This window comes from Equus przewalskii, chromosome 1, assembly GCF_037783145.1.
Source record: "Equus przewalskii isolate Varuska chromosome 1, EquPr2, whole genome shotgun sequence".
Taxonomy (NCBI): Eukaryota; Metazoa; Chordata; class Mammalia; order Perissodactyla; family Equidae; genus Equus; species Equus przewalskii.
In genome coordinates, this window is record NC_091831.1 from 7,265,894 (window position 1) to 7,281,348 (window position 15,455).

The 15,455-nt window shown below is 40.0% G+C and overlaps 1 protein-coding gene across 12 annotated transcripts in view; it reads left to right on the top strand.

Annotated features, from left to right (window-relative positions):
- DHX32 (DEAH-box helicase 32 (putative)) overlaps positions 1-15,455 on the top strand; it is a 58,198-nt gene that overhangs the window by 12,187 nt on the left and 30,556 nt on the right. For 6 of the 12 annotated variants that reach the window (XM_008526005.2, XM_070568628.1, XM_070568065.1 and 3 more), the window contains exon 2: positions 8,183-8,706. The exons of 2 other annotated variants lie outside the window; for them this stretch is intronic. In XM_008526005.2, the coding sequence (XP_008524227.1) occupies positions 8,428-8,706 (279 nt within the window). In that variant the 5' untranslated portion in view covers positions 8,183-8,427. Of the gene's footprint in view, positions 1-5,610; positions 5,822-6,299; positions 6,380-8,182; positions 8,707-15,455 lie in introns of those variants that run through there. 4 more of the 12 variants (XM_008525990.2, XM_070568711.1, XM_070568352.1 and 1 more) reach the window with 4 other exon arrangements.

The following is a 15,455-nucleotide window of genomic DNA, read 5'->3' on the forward strand; positions in this document are numbered from 1 at the left end:
GGGATTCTTAAGAGTTTAAATGAAATAATCCATATAAAGTGCTTAAGTACCTATAGCATTTGCTACCCAGTAAGCACTCTTTAAAGGGTAATTGGTAGAATCATCATCATTTTCATTATTGTTACCATTATCATTACTCCAACTTTAGGGATAGTATAGAATCATGCTTCTCAAAGTGTGTCTGCAGCCAGTGCCTGTCCACACATGTCACTCGGTTGCAGTCCGATAAGGAGCTTGTGCCAGCTTGTACCTAGCCTGTGGCACTAATCATACTGTTTAGGTCGGCTAAATTTTTTAATAGCACACTTTCTTCATAAAGGAAATGATGAGTTGATTTACATTCTAGTGCAAGCTCCTTATCTTGCCGTGAGCAAGCACTCTGAATCAAAGTGGCATGGAATATTGGACCAATGATCCCGTTCTCCAAAAAATAATAGCCCTTTACCCTGAAGACAGTTATTATTGACTCCTAATGCCTCATTAACCTTCCCTCTTCTAAACATAATCAAGGGTTATAGGTATATTGTTTATTTCAGCAAACACTTATTGATCACATAGTCTATGCAAAGCCTTATATCTTATTTTGTAGGAGTTTCAAAGATGCCTCAGAAATGGATCTTGACTTTAGGAAATCTACCATAAGCCTAGAGTGAGAGGACAATAAGTGAAAGTCTGGATAAGTGTGTTGTACATGCAGTGAGTATTTGCAGTAGTATTACAGCTTGGTTCCAAAGGTTCCACGTAGATGTGCTCATAAAAGGACAGACCTAGTACCTTTTATTTTTTCATTGTTTATACTATCATAATAGAGGTCAGAGCTCAGTTTATCAAGCTAGTATTTCTTCTAGGAGATTCAGAAATCTGCAACACTAGGGAGTATCCGAGTTTTTAAATATAAATGACAAAAGTACAACTTTTTAAGATTAGTAGAAGTTTCATCCTTAGGTTTTATTGTTTTAATTACTGATTCTCTATTTGGTCTTGTATGCAAACATTTGAATAATAAATGATTTTCCGCTCTACAGAATATAAAGAGACATTAAATAGATATTAAAATATTTGTGCGGTGGGTCCTGTGGCTGAGTGGTTAAGTTCACATGCTCCACTTCAGGGGGCCTGGTGTTTGCCGGTTCGGATCCTGGGAACAGACCTACACACTGCTCATCAAGCCATGCTGTGGTGGCATCCCACATAGAAGAACTAGAATGACTCACAACTAGGATATACAGCTATGTACTGGGGCTTTTGGAGGGTGTGGAGAGGAAGATTGGCAACAGATGTTGTCAGGACCAATCTTCCTCACCAAAAAAACCCCGATATTTGTAAAGCTTTGATTAAAAATGGCACTGATTCTTCAAGAAAAAAGCATTGGTCACATAATGTTGAAACAAATTTCGGAGTTATATAAAATAATTTTTTTAAAGGCAAGATATGTATATGTATGTGTGTGTGTATATTTTTCCTCACAGAACCCTTTTCCTAAACAGTAAAGATGGAAAGGCATTGACTGTGAATTAGATCATAGAACAGACCTATTTTTATAGATCTATGGGAAAGTAGTATAAAATGCTCATCAAGAAATGTTAGTTTTTAATATTACTTATAATTTTCTTACATGAAAATGATTTATTGGTTTCTCTTACTGCCCTGTTAAGCCTGCTTGTCACCCCACTATTTGTTCCATTCTGCCATTTGCATTAAACTGTCACCAGCTCTCCTAAAACTTGATCTCACTAATGACTTTAAGAAAATTGAAGGTAGATGTTGGAAAGATTATAGATAATATTAAGAAAATAGAGTAACATACCAAATTTAAGAGGCGAATTGTAAAGAAAAGCAGGAAGAGAGTAAAAAATAAAAAAATTTATTAAGAAATGACTGGGTGAGTTAGACCCATGGCACTTAATAAAACACAATCTCTTTACCATCACATATGAAGTCTTTTATGATCTGGCCCTTGTCTCATCTATGAACTTATCTGTATCAGAGTCTTTTTCTCTCTCCTGTTATGTACCAGCCACATTTTCCTTTTTGTAGGTACTTCACTGTAAGACTAAGGGTCTTTGTTTGACACCCCATCCTCAGCCTCAGCCAGACTATAAACCCCATGAGGACAGAAACCAGAGCTTTGTCATCAGCATGTTCACAGTGCAGACACTTAGTAGGCAATCAAGTATTGGTTGAATAAGAAAATAGAAGATGTCACTGTGTAGGTGTTGAGATTGAGAAAACTTAAGGCTAGAGAAAACCTGTTAGGTTATGAATGACACCTATGAGAGAAAAACAATCAGATGTTAGTCTTAAAAGCATAAAATCGCTAAAGAACAGAAAATGATTCATTGGTTATTTACTCAGCCTCTAATTGCTATTTGAGCACCTACTATATCTGGGTTCAGACTGAGAAAATTACCAGAGGATTTAACAGTCTAGGTAGAGAGACTAAAAATATAGGGAAAAGATAGTCAGTGGTACGGATAGTTTAGTAGTTCTCTAATATACAAGGTGTTTCCTCTGTTTTGGTTATTTATAGGCAGCCCCAAAGACCAGTCTAGAGGAAGCACGATGCACGCCATTGTCAAATCTCCATGCAGCTCTGTTATTTTATACACGATAGCTCTTCTTGAAGGCATCAAGAAAAAAACAACTTTAATAAATGTCAAAAAAGGAGTTAATTTGTGGTTTGAATATATGATTCAAGGGAAAACCAAGAGCCTGTACAAATATTTCAATTTGTGAATTTGAGGATTCGCTAAATTTCAGGCCATATCATTGAATAATAGCACAGTCTGTCAAATATCATCAATGAAAAGGGAGAAGAAAGTCACAGAAATCCAGAAACACGGTGAATTCTTGACAGAAGCATTTAAACTTTATCCAATTGTCATAGCGAGCTACCTTGAACTTTGAGAAGAGTGAAATAGTGAAAATGCAAATATGTGTGAGATGGATTGCCGTGGAGAGACTAAGGAGGACAAGTAGATTGTCATTTGTCATGCATCTGGCATGAGGGACTAGGGAAATGGAAGGAGCAGAGTCCTAAGGGGTTTTAAAGGACTTGGTCACTGAGAATATAGGACAACTTAGAAAGCTGAACATAAGTATCCCTGAAGTGCTAACATCGTTCATTCACTCAACAGATATTTATTGAATGCTTACTATGTGCCAGGCTCTGTTGTAGACGAGTGAGCGAAACAGACACAAATCCCCACTGATGGTGCCCACATTCTGGTTGGGGCCACCAACTGTGAACAAAATAATGAGGTAAAATGTACATTACATTGTGGTGAGTGTTAAGGAGAAAAAACGAGAAAAAGAGCCTAGGAAGTCTGTTTCAGGCATGGGGGTGTGGTTGAAAGTTTAGACGCGGTGGCCAGGTGGCGGGGAAGCCCTCACCGAGTTAACGTTTGATAAAGAGCTCTAACGAAGTAAGGGAGCTAGCTGTGTGGATATCTGAAGTAAGGACTCTTCAGACAGAGCGAGCACAAAGTCCCTGTGGCAGGCACGTGCTGTGGTGTGAGTGTGGTAGAGAAGAGTGAGCAAGAGAGGCGGCTGTTGGAAATGAGGGCAGACCACCAAGGGTTCCAGATCCCGGAGGGCTTGTGGACCTTGTGAAGGATTTAGACTGTTCCTCAGAGTGAGGTGAGGTAGGAAGCCATTGGAGACTTGAGCAGAGGACACATGAGCTGACTTGAACAGGAGCACTCTGACTCCTGGGTTGAGAATTGACTGAAAGTTGCTCAGAGTGGGAACAAGACGACCAGTCAGGAGGCTATTGCCGTAATCCAGGTGAGAGGATGATGGCTCAGACCACATGTTCACAGTGGAGGTTGTGGCGTTATTGATATATTTCAAAGGTAGAACTGACATGTATTGGCTTTCTATTGTTCCTGTAACAGATTACCACAAACGTAGTGTAATTTATTATTATGCTACGGTCCCGTAGGTTGGAAGTCCATCATGGGTCTCCGTGGGCGAAAACCAAGGTGTTGGTAGAGCTGTGTTCCTTTCTGGAGACGCTAGGAGAGACTCTCTTTCCCGGCCTTTTCCAGCTTCTAGAGGTCACCCCCATCACTCCTTGGCTTATGGCCCCTTCCCTCCATCTTCAGAGCCAACAGCGTTAGCATTCTCTGACCACTCCTTCGTAAGCATATCTCCCTTTGACCATAGCTGGGAAAGGTTCTCTGATTTTAAGACTCTTATGATTAATTGGACCATGAGGATAGTCCCCCATCCCAGGGTCCTTAATTTAGTCAAATCTTCTGCCATGCACAGTACATAGTTACAGATTCCAGGCATTACGATACGCACATCTTTGGAGGCCGTTTATTCTGCTAGGCAGAATCTGTTGGATCAGATGTGGGATTTGAGATAAAGAAAAATAAAGGATAACATCAAATTTTTTGGTCTGAGCAATCAAAAAGAAGGAATTAACTGAGATGGGAAGACCAGGTTTGAGGCTTTGGGGTGGATTTGGGGAGCTCAGTTTTGGACATGTAAAGTTTGAAATGCCTATTAAATATCCAAATGGGAGATGACGAGGAGGTGGTTGAATACTTGACTGAAGTTTAGGGGAGAGGCTTGGCAGGATGTGTGAATGGGAGTCCTCCCCATATGGATGTCAGTAAAGCTGTGAAACTAGATCAGATCATACAGGCCTGTTAGAGAGACCAGGGAAGAGGTCCAGAGACTATGTTAGGAAATCTCCAGATCTCTGCAAAGTGCTCCAATTGTACATTTGAGAATTTGCCAGGTGTGAAGAATGCATTTATATTAAACACAGGAAAATACACAAGAGGAGCATCGAACAGTGAAACAGAAAAGTTGCTCAGGACAAGTTTCACCGTCGTGTTTCACTTGATCGCTTGCAGACTTTATCCTTCTTTTATTGTGAACTATTTTTCTAGCATTACTGGTCCAGAGCCAAGCACATATAAATGACTCAGACACAGCTCATCTTACGGCAACTTCTGATTCTGTCTTGTTGAGCTCGTATCATATTATATTAGAGGTGTTTTTTTTCATAAATGCTCATTTAAGAGTTGTAATAGATTCACTTCGAAGGGCAGTCCTTGACAGCTTATGCAATCTACAATATCCATGTAGGATAGCTTTAAAAAGGAGCAAATGCCAATCTTTCAGACTTAAAATTCTTGTAATGGAATATAATTTATCCTGATAACAGGACAATTTTTATTAAATTTTATATTGAATGGCATGTAACCCACCACATTATTTGTTTTCCCTTGTTTAGGTTGATACTATTAAATTTGCCAAAGGCCAAGACACGAATCTCTTGTAAATATTTAATTACATCTGGGAGAAAACACTGACATAGCTCATGCCCGTTGTAGGGTAAATGAGGAGAGCTGTGTATATATTATGGGAGTCAGTGGCTCAAAACTCAGAGTTGGGTCTCAGCCCGTCCTCCTTCCAGATCTGGAACTCAAACTATATAGCAGCAAAAAGTCCCTCTGAGTAGTCAAAACAGGTGTCGCAAACTTCATAGCTTTGTCCCTCAGACTCACTGGATTCAATATAGAGCCCTTCGTGGACTCAACCTTTGCAAGAATTTCTGTCAAACAAGCCCAACTGGTTCCTACTGCGCCAGGTAGCAGAGCAGGTTAGAAGGCAGAGAAGGGCCTCACGGGGTAAGCATGCAGACTGCAGTGTGATGTGGGTACTGAATCCCTGGAGAAAAGCAGGGCTCCGGGGTGGCAGTCTGGCCTTTGACCCCTGGACACTTCAAGGAAATCTGAGGACATCATTCTGTTATAAGAGCTGATGTAACGGTGACCCTGAGGCAGGAAGAAAAAGTTAAATTGTGAGTACACTCTCTTTTATTAGGCGAAGTTTGGTTATCTGTTGTGGCAAGACAAATCACCCTGGAACTTAGGAGATTACACCAAGGTGACCATGAATTCCTTCTCTGGATTCTTTACATTGACTGGGCTCCTATAGGTGCTACTTCTGTTGGGTGTCACGTTAGCTGGGCCTCTGGTCATCTGGTGGCTTGACTGGGCTGGAGCATCTTTCAGGGCTCAGCCACATGGTTGGTGGTCTGTACTTTCTCTCAATGGTAGCTCAGCTTTGGTCTCTTTCCAGTGTCCTCTTTATGTAGCTTGGGTGTCCCAGAAGGACAGCTAACCAGTTCCAAGAGGGAGTGTTTCAAGCTTGAGAATGCCTTGACAGTGGTTCAGCATCGCTTCACTGCATGCTTTTGGTCCTGGTGAGTCACAGGGCCAGCTCAGACTCAAGGGAGAAAAAATAGACTCTCCCTCTCCAGGGGGTGGTGGCAAGGATCTGTGGCCATCTTTAATCCACTGTAACAGAGAAGTGGGTCTTGCATCTGTACACACTGTGTGTGTGAAGAAGAGCCCAGGTGAGCCTTAGATCTCTAGAAAGACAGCTATTCAGAAAACCTGACTGTTCCTGAGGGTTCAAAGTGGTCAATACTTCTTAAGTAAGATTTTACTTTACTTATAAGATTATTACACTTTTAGGGAGTGTTATAAAATTAAGAGAAACATCTCAAGAGCATATATTTGGTAAAAAATAATAGCTGTGCTTTTTTTTTTAAGGTAAAATAGTTCAAAAAATAGTACCTAAGCCAATTGTTGGTTGTAATAACAGCAATTTAACGTACATGTAGGATGAGAACCCATGGAAGGGATTCTCGCCAAAACAAAAGAAAAACTGAATATAAAATAAATGTTAACTTATCTTTTGAGGAGTAGAATTTTCTGATTCTTGGATCCTTCTCAAAGTTGGCTTGTCCTGTGATCTCAAGCTGTTGTGTTTCTTGGAGCAGTTCTGTGGATCGAGTCTAACCTGTGCAGTGAAGAGTTGTAAAGTTAATCCCTGGTACACTTGTGTTATCACACCATTATAATTCCATTTTACTTTTGAAACAATGGCTTTCAGAATGAATGTTGAAGAATTCTCCCTGCATGGAGCTGGAAAGTCCTTTCCTCCCTCTGGTTATTAGCTTCTCCCTCTTTCAGCCCACTTGTGTGTGAGTTTTTAAAAGTTCTGTCCTGCTCTTGGTCCTACCCTCAGAAGATCCTGCCTCTGTGTCTATGCCTCGTTTATTAATTTAAACCCTGAGAAGGCGCTCAAGTGTTTCTTGAGTGAGTGGGTGTTTCCTGGAGCCTGGCTTGACCAATGGAGTATTTTTATTACTTTTGGTTGGGAGCTCTCCTTTTGAGCCCACTAATTCTAAAGCAATAGTTAATGATAAATAGGGTGTTGTAAAAAAAGAGTGAGTGATAAAATATCATGAGCTGTATTTTATGATTTGTTCTTTTTTACTTGACTTTCTCTGTCTTTTTAATTTCTACCTGGTTAATGAGAAAAGGGGCTTATTTCGAGCAATACTGATTGGATTTTTTAAAAATCGCTGTTGATTGGAAGAGGAACAACTCCTTACCTGACATGTAGGGAATTCGAAACTGGTGTAAATTTTGCTCTTTCTTAGATAATTTCTCGTCTTTGTTTAAATTCAATGCTGTCTTTTATTGCCTCTTGTATGTGACACGTTGGACTCAGGACCCAGAAATCTCAAGAAATTATGCTTGAAATTTCTGGTTCAGTTAAACAAAAGACCTTATTAATACAAGCTAGCCATAGTCTCAGATGGAAAAAATAATAAATTCACTTCCCTCATTTGACTTTGTAAACTGACATAAGCAACTGTAAAATGAAAAGTTTTAAAAAAATTTTTCTTCTTTAAAAAGTGCGAGGATTTCTCAATTTAAAAAAGAGACTTTTTTATAACCAGTGTTAGGGGAGCACTCACCAGACCCTCACGATTTTCTCTTTTATAGGGTCCAGCATCTCTTTTGTAGTGAGATTAGTGACCACATGATTGAGCCTCACAATCACAATGTCCCCCTGTTGCTTTCTATTCAATGTCAGTCAAGACGCAGGGGCTTGTGATAGAGGTCAGGCCGAGAGCACCAGGTCTAGGGTGGAATCATTTTCCAAACCAGCCAGGAAAAAATTGCAGCCGACCGAACTTTAAGCGCTAGCCTGAGTTATTCCAGGTCTTTTAAACAGCAGAAATGACAGACAGTAAACAGTTAGAAAAAACAATGCTTTGGTTTTGAATGCCTGTGCTCCTTCTTTTAAATGTCTTCTTGTATGTGTACCTGATTTTCGTTCTTTTTGTTTGTTTGCTTTTTAGCGTGGTTTTATTGACAGTCACTTAATACGCTAAAGAGTGCTGAGGTGAGCCAGCACCCTAGGTAACGCAGCAAAGAGTAGATGTGGTTTTGAGGAATTGAGCCTGCTGAAACCTTGGACTGAAGTCTCAGAGATTGGGCCATCTGAGTTTGTATAAATAGACTTTTCAACCCTGATTGCGGTGGGTTATTGGTAGGAGAAACTTGATTGTGGAATGTCAGCTGCTTAAGCTCGCTCCTGGACGAGATGGAAGGAGAACTGGAACGTCTGAACTCTTCCTCCGAAAAACGCTATTTCCCCGAATCCCTCGATTCCAGCGATGGGGATGAGGAGGGGAGTTTGGCCTGTGAGGATTTGGAACTAAACCCTTTCGATGGATTGCCGTATTCATCGCGTTATTATAAACTTCTGAAAGAAAGAGAAGATCTTCCAATATGGAAAGAAAAATACTCCTTTATGGAGAATTTGCTTCAAAATCAAATTGTGATCGTTTCAGGGGATGCTAAATGTGGCAAGAGCTCTCAGGTGAGTAGTCACTACAAAAAACCATTTGCTTTATATGTTGTACTTTTTTATTACTTAAATAATTACAGTGTTACAGCAGTATTCTGTCTTAATAATGATTGTACTTTTTTATTACTTAAATAATTACAGTGTCACAGCACAGTGTTCTGTTTTAATAGTAATATTATTTAAACCAAAAAAAAAAACAAAACAAAGCAAAAAAGGCACAATTCAGGCACAACAAGTTACTTATCTAATTTTATTTATTAAATCCAGCTGAATAACAGTTAATACTTCTGTCACTATTGATTGTGTTGAGTGTACCACTGAATTTTTTCTAGGATAGTAGAAAAAGTCCATTCAAATTATCTCATTGCATGTATTATAAAGGATGTGATAGATGTTATTTGCCTGCCATAGATCTGGGGATTAATTGCCATGTTTAAATGCTCAACAGTCTCATCATCAGGATGTGTGGACATGCTTGTTGGGGTGGTTAAGCTATAGAAAATAAAAAGCACAAGGAAATTCTCATCTTCCTGACTATAAGAAATAACCGAGGGGCCAAATATAATCCAGGCCCAGGGTCACACACTTTGGGATCTAATATGGAGGAAAGAATTAGGGTAGATAGTTAATGAATACTTATTGTCCAGTTTGTTGTTGTTATATTTGAACTTCGAGTTTTGATTTTAGTGAGATCTATATTTTACTCTTAAATTATAAAGCAAGCAATAAGCATTTTTATTATAAAATTCACTTCTAGATTCTTATGATGTAAGAATTACAATAGACCACAAAGATGACCTGTTAGAAACCCTTCATTTTTCAGATAAGGAAACTGTGGCCCAGAGGGATTTCATAGTTTGTCTGATGAATGTCATGTAACTTTCCAAGTTGGAATTATAAGAACACTTTCCACTATACATTGCTGCTCCCAAGTTGTTTCTTACCTCTGGGGCTTATTTGTTCCGAACATAACTTGAAGAGAGGAGGGATGGGTGGTAGGCGTCTTTTTTTCTTTAATTTATAGCTGCCGATATCAAGGGTTTATTATGATTTGTTACTTGTCGTGAAGAGTTATTGTTACAATGAATGATTTGTCACAAGAAGCTAATGATGAAAACTGAATGAGTGTACTTTTCCTGGTTTCTGTGGACAAATGGCAAGTTAAATAATTTAAAGTTTTTATTTTACTGTAATTTCAGACTTACAGACAAGTTGCAAAAATAGTACAAAGGTTTTCCGTATATTGTTCACCCAGATTCCCCTAGTTAAAAAGGTTAACATTTTACCACATTTGTTTTGTCATTCTCTCTTTCTCTACACAGACACAGACACAGAAACACACACACACACACACACACACACACACATTTTTGTTCTGAATGTTTTAGGAGTAACTTGATGATAGGATGCCCTTTGCCTCCAAATACTTGAGCGAGTATTTACTGAAACCAGGGCATAGCCACAATATACTTATCAAAATCAGGACTGTAATATTGACATTTCAATTATTTAACTTATGGACATTCAGATTTCATCAATTTTCCCACTAATGGCCTTTATAATAAAAAATATATTTTTAGTCCAGAATCCAATCCAAAATTATAGTGCATCTAGTTGTCATCTCTCTTTAATCGCATCTAATCTGAAACAGCTCCTCAGTCTTTCCTTGTCTTTCATGACCTTGACATTTTTGAAGAGTACAAGTTAGGTATTTTGTGCAACATCCCTCAGTTTGAGTTTGTCTGACGTGTCCTTAGGATTAGAGTCCAGTTATGCATTTGTGGCAGGAAGACCACAGACGCTGTGGTGTCCTCCTCAGTGCATCATATCAGGAGGCAGAAGAGTTTTTTCCCATGACTGGTGATGTTAAGTTTGATAACTTGTCAAGGTGGTGACTTTCTTGTTCTTATTGTAAAATTACTGTTTTCCCCCTGTCATTTAATAGTTATGGGGAGATACTTTGAGACTGTGTCAAGTACACTTCTCACATGCATTCACCTGCTGGATTTAACATCCTTTGGTGATTCTAACCTTTGGGACATTATTACCCTGGTGGTAACCAAATGGTGATTTTTCTAATTCTGGCATTCCTTCTACATTTAATCTTTGGAATTCTTCTGTAAACTTGAGCTTTCTCTTATTTATTCATTTATTTATGTCAATGTAGACTCATAAATTCTTATTTTATTCTGTGGCTTATAATTTATTACTGAGCCCATTTACTTTGTTGCTCAAATTGTCCCTGATGCAGCCAGTGGGAACTCCTTCAAGATGACTTCTGTGTCCTTTTGACATGTCCCCATAATCCTTTGAACACTTCTTTGCTTTCTAGCCCGGAAAAATGATACAGGCTCATCTAACATGTTACTTGTTCCAGCCTTAGAAACAGCCATTTTTCTCAAGGAGCCCCGATTCTTTTTAGTGGAGATTTATATGTAGAAACCAAGATCTGGGCACTCAGTGCCCATTGCCATTGGTTTCTCGTTACTTGTAGCCCCTCTCTTTGGACAGATCAAGGAAGTAAATGTGTGTGGGTGTGTACACACAGATCTGTCTGTCTGTCTATCTCTGTAACTCTCCGTTTCTCTTTATGTCTCTAGCTCTTTCTATTTTTCTTTCTCTATTTCTCTGTTTCTTTCTATTTCTCTGTGTATATTTCTTTCTCTCTATACACTTCTGTTTTATCTGTTTCTATCTTTCTGTGTCTTAAAAAACATGAGTTCATACTGACGCCTCTGATTCCAGTTCAGCACTGCCTTCTCCATTTCCACATTTGTAATTCCCTTCTCTAACTGTGAGAAACCTAGCTCTCATTATTCACAATATCTTTACTTGTTTAATCTTAGAATACTCCTAACGTAGTTTCAGAATTGCTAATCCACACTATTGTAAGCAAAAAACAAAAAATTTTAAAATTATACTCCTTGAGTTTTGTTTTAGAAGTTTTGGTCTTTAAGGGCAAGAATTATTATCCTATATTAGGGAACATGTTATATTAATACCTAGCAATGATTTCTCCTGTCATCTTTAACTTCTGGAACATTTAAATAAGTCATGTTAAGTGAGAAGGCAGTGTGTATCTTCAGGGTGGGAGAAATCAAAATATTACTCAAGTGATAAGAAAATCAGCCTATTCTAAAACTAATTTAAATAGTGGGAGCATTGATTGTTTTCTTAACTCTGGAAACAATTTGGTTATTTTTTAAAGAGCTTCCAAGACTGTTTTCTTGTTCCTCAGCGTTTTAAAGCTTTCACAGAAAAGCTTGTCTTTAGACCCGGCCTTCCAAAGAGGACAACAGGGATCTTGCTGGATCCTAAAAATGTCATCTTTCTTTGGTAGAGATGGGATGAAGGCTATTGTGTGACTGTCCTAGGGAAAAGAGGGCAACTTTTCATATGTTTATAGAGCCTTTTCCTATTACCTTTTTTGGGGCAGGTTTATGAAAAAGCCTGAAAGGGAATGAAATATTTTTATAACTATCTATTTTACTTGCTTCTCTTTCTCTACCTTTTGTCCTGAAATTTTCTGTGAAATGGGTGGGTGAGTGAGGTGAATAAGCCTGACGTAACTGAGATTTAACCTAAATTAAGAAGCTGTATGGTAAAAAGCATCTTCGCCTTATCAGTTGAGTCAACTTGTCCACCATTTTCTGCTGGTAGATTCCACCCGTAGTCACTCAATGCCAAGATATGTATGAACTGTGATACCCAGGGATTGTGTGACATTTAATTCAGGAGGGCACCCACTCCTCAGTAACGTATTCTGACGTGTTGGTTCACGTTGGGTAGCCTTAGGAGCGTGCTCAGGCGTGGGTGCTCTGCAGGAATGTTGTTGTAGGGATTCATGCCTTTGGGTCAGTTGGTGGTCCTTAAGGTTCCCTCCAACTTTTGGGTTCCATGATTCTGGTACTGAAATGAAAGTGAGTGATCGGGACCTTGGCACTTGCTGCAGCCTTGGTGATCCAGAAGAGGATCCAGCGTCATGGGCAGACTAAGTGATATAATGAGGGCTGGGGGCCTTTGGGGCTAGGATGTGTTTAGTAGTAGCATTGTGTGTCGCAGATGACTTTTTGTCTCGCTTCATTTGTTCCTATATCCATTAGATGAGGTACAACAGTCTCTAGCAGTGGATGAAAGGACAAGAAGTCCTACATTAGGGTAACTCTCGTGGATGTCCTCCAGCCACAGTGACAGCGATGAGACCAGACACAGATGCTTGATGCTGCTGCTGCTCTCCCTGTCTGATCTGGATCAGGCTCACTCTGAGGACCCTGGGCCCCAGCTCTCCCAGAATCCAGCAGCCCACCCTCCATACCTGTTGCCTGTAGTCAGGAGCGGAGCATCTTTGCTTTGCTTTCTCAATTTGTACCACTGTAGAACTCCAGTTACTGACTGTACTTGATAAAGCCTTGATGTAGATTAGATTTTTGTTACTCAGAGGACTCCTCTTACCTACTCATAGCAGCAGGTTGGCCAGAGTCCCCATGGTTTCCTTTCAGGTAGCAGATAAGAGCCGAGGACACACATTCTCGCTGTCCACTCTACACTGATTGCCTGTCTTGCCTGCGCTGAGGCAGGTCCAGGCGGGCACTGGAACAGACGCAGGGCAAGCCTCACTGTCAGGCTTTCACACGTTGGGCACACCATACAGTCCAGAAAATGGCATTTAAAGGATGGATTGAGAGAATGTGAAAAAATCATTAGACGAGTTCAGAATAAAAATATTTGGAGTGGTTATTTCTAGTAGGGAGAGGTTCTAGACCAAATATATGAATTTGGGTGTTGTCTGTTGCCAAAACTCCCGGGCAAATTTGTAAACACGTTTATTTTTTCATGTGTTAAAAGAACAGTTTCCTATTTTGTTCACCAAATCCAGGACTTTTGCTCAGTACTAAAGTGCTATTTAAGGCACAGCCAAAGTGGCCTAGAATTCAGTATTTCTCTCTGAAAAAAGGTCAAGCCAAATGGTTGACAGAAAGATGCGGGGATTTCAGCTTTCCCGATTCTCATAGTGCCAACTTAGAATGTTTCTAAGTTCTGGGGGCGGGGGGGAGATCTTCCAAAGAGAAACTGTAGAGGTAGAAATGAAATCTCTAGCAGGCACATAATTCATTGGCGAGAGGGGTAAGGTACTGTTGGGACAAAGAGAAAGCCACTCCCAGGGGAGAATCAGAATCAGGGCATGGACTGGTACCGTATTTATTCTAAGCACGGAGAATGCAGGAGTTGCCTCTGAAGCTGTAATCTTAGTGTCCCTAGAAATTATGAAATGTTCACATTTCCAGCATTGGCTGAATCATAATTTTTTTCAGGTAATACTTTGAGTTTGCTAAGGCGTCAAACTCCACAGGGGGCCATAGCTTGCTTAGAGTGATTCAGAAGGTATGCAAAAGCAAGGAAATTGTAAAAATAGGACAGATGATTTCATGTGTCTCTCTTTCTGTTCAGAGACACCTTTTCTGTTGATATTTACATCACTTACTTACTGTATCATCCCTGTGGAACTGTTACTGAAAGGGGCGCTACTTCGTAGCCAGAGCCACACTCAAGCGGCTCTCTGCAGTTAGTTGCCAGTTGTGCACAATTCTTACCTTGGATGTGTCAGCAGACATCCCTGCATAAGCACAATATGCATCTGTTCAGTCTTTCACTGGTTATTTTACCTGACATTGAGTAGGGCTGTTGCCATTTCTGAGTTAATTTCTTTGCCTCATTGGTGAAATAATTTGCTCTGTTGTGGAGTAGGGCAAAAAAGGAAAATTAAGACTGTTGAATTGGTATCTTCATTGCATTGCCAGGCCTCTATGAAGTTCATACCGTTATAAACATACTGTAATAGTCTAATCCTAGAGAATTTGCTTATGTGAGTAGACAGAAATAAATGAAATGAAGTCAAAAAACAAAATCAGAAGCTGGGGAAGATGGCCCGTAATCATTAGAATCTGTGGAATTACAAAGTTTGAAAGCAGCTGTGCTGGATCTTAATAACCAGGCTGAGCATATCTAAGTATTTTAATAAAACTGGATGTTGTAATTTCAGCAACAGTTCCAGCTATGTAAAACAGGGAGCATTGTCGTCATAGTACTGTCCCCTCACAGTGCCGTTAGGCTAGAATAAGTCACTTAAAATGCTGACTGCTGAGAATCTCAGTGGCTTCAATTACCACCTTTGTATAAAGATGCTTGGAGGCAAGTGTGGCATGGTGGGAACGACACTAGGCGAGGAATTGGAAGATTTGGGTCAGTCCTGGCTGTGCTGTTTACTGGCAGCCTGGTTTCTAAGCCAGTTCCTCCTGTGTAAAGTGAGGGTGTGGCCTACGTGCCTTCCAGAGATTCCTTGCAGCTCTGAAATTCTGTGACTTCTATCCCCACCTCCAGCTCTGGCCCCTCCCTTGGGCTCCTGGCCTGCTTTTCAGTTGCTCTCAGGATAGCTACACCTGGATGTCCCCCCATCAAGATGAGCTTAACACTGACCACCTTCCTAACCCTCCCAAAGGTCGTTTACCTCCCCTCCCAGCTCCTCACTCCCACCAGAAGAACTTTATGCCACTGTTTAGCTTCGTTCATTTCAGTTTATTTTACTTTCCATTTCCTGTTGTCGCTAATGATGCCATTATTCTAGTATTTTAAGTTAGAAATCTTGGAGTGTTTGTTTTCTTCTTATGCATAATTAGTCTGCTAGTGGGTGGTGCTCATTCTTCCTTTCCAGTGAACACCCCTTGGTTTCGTTACTTCTCTCCCATGCTCAGTCCTGAGCCCAT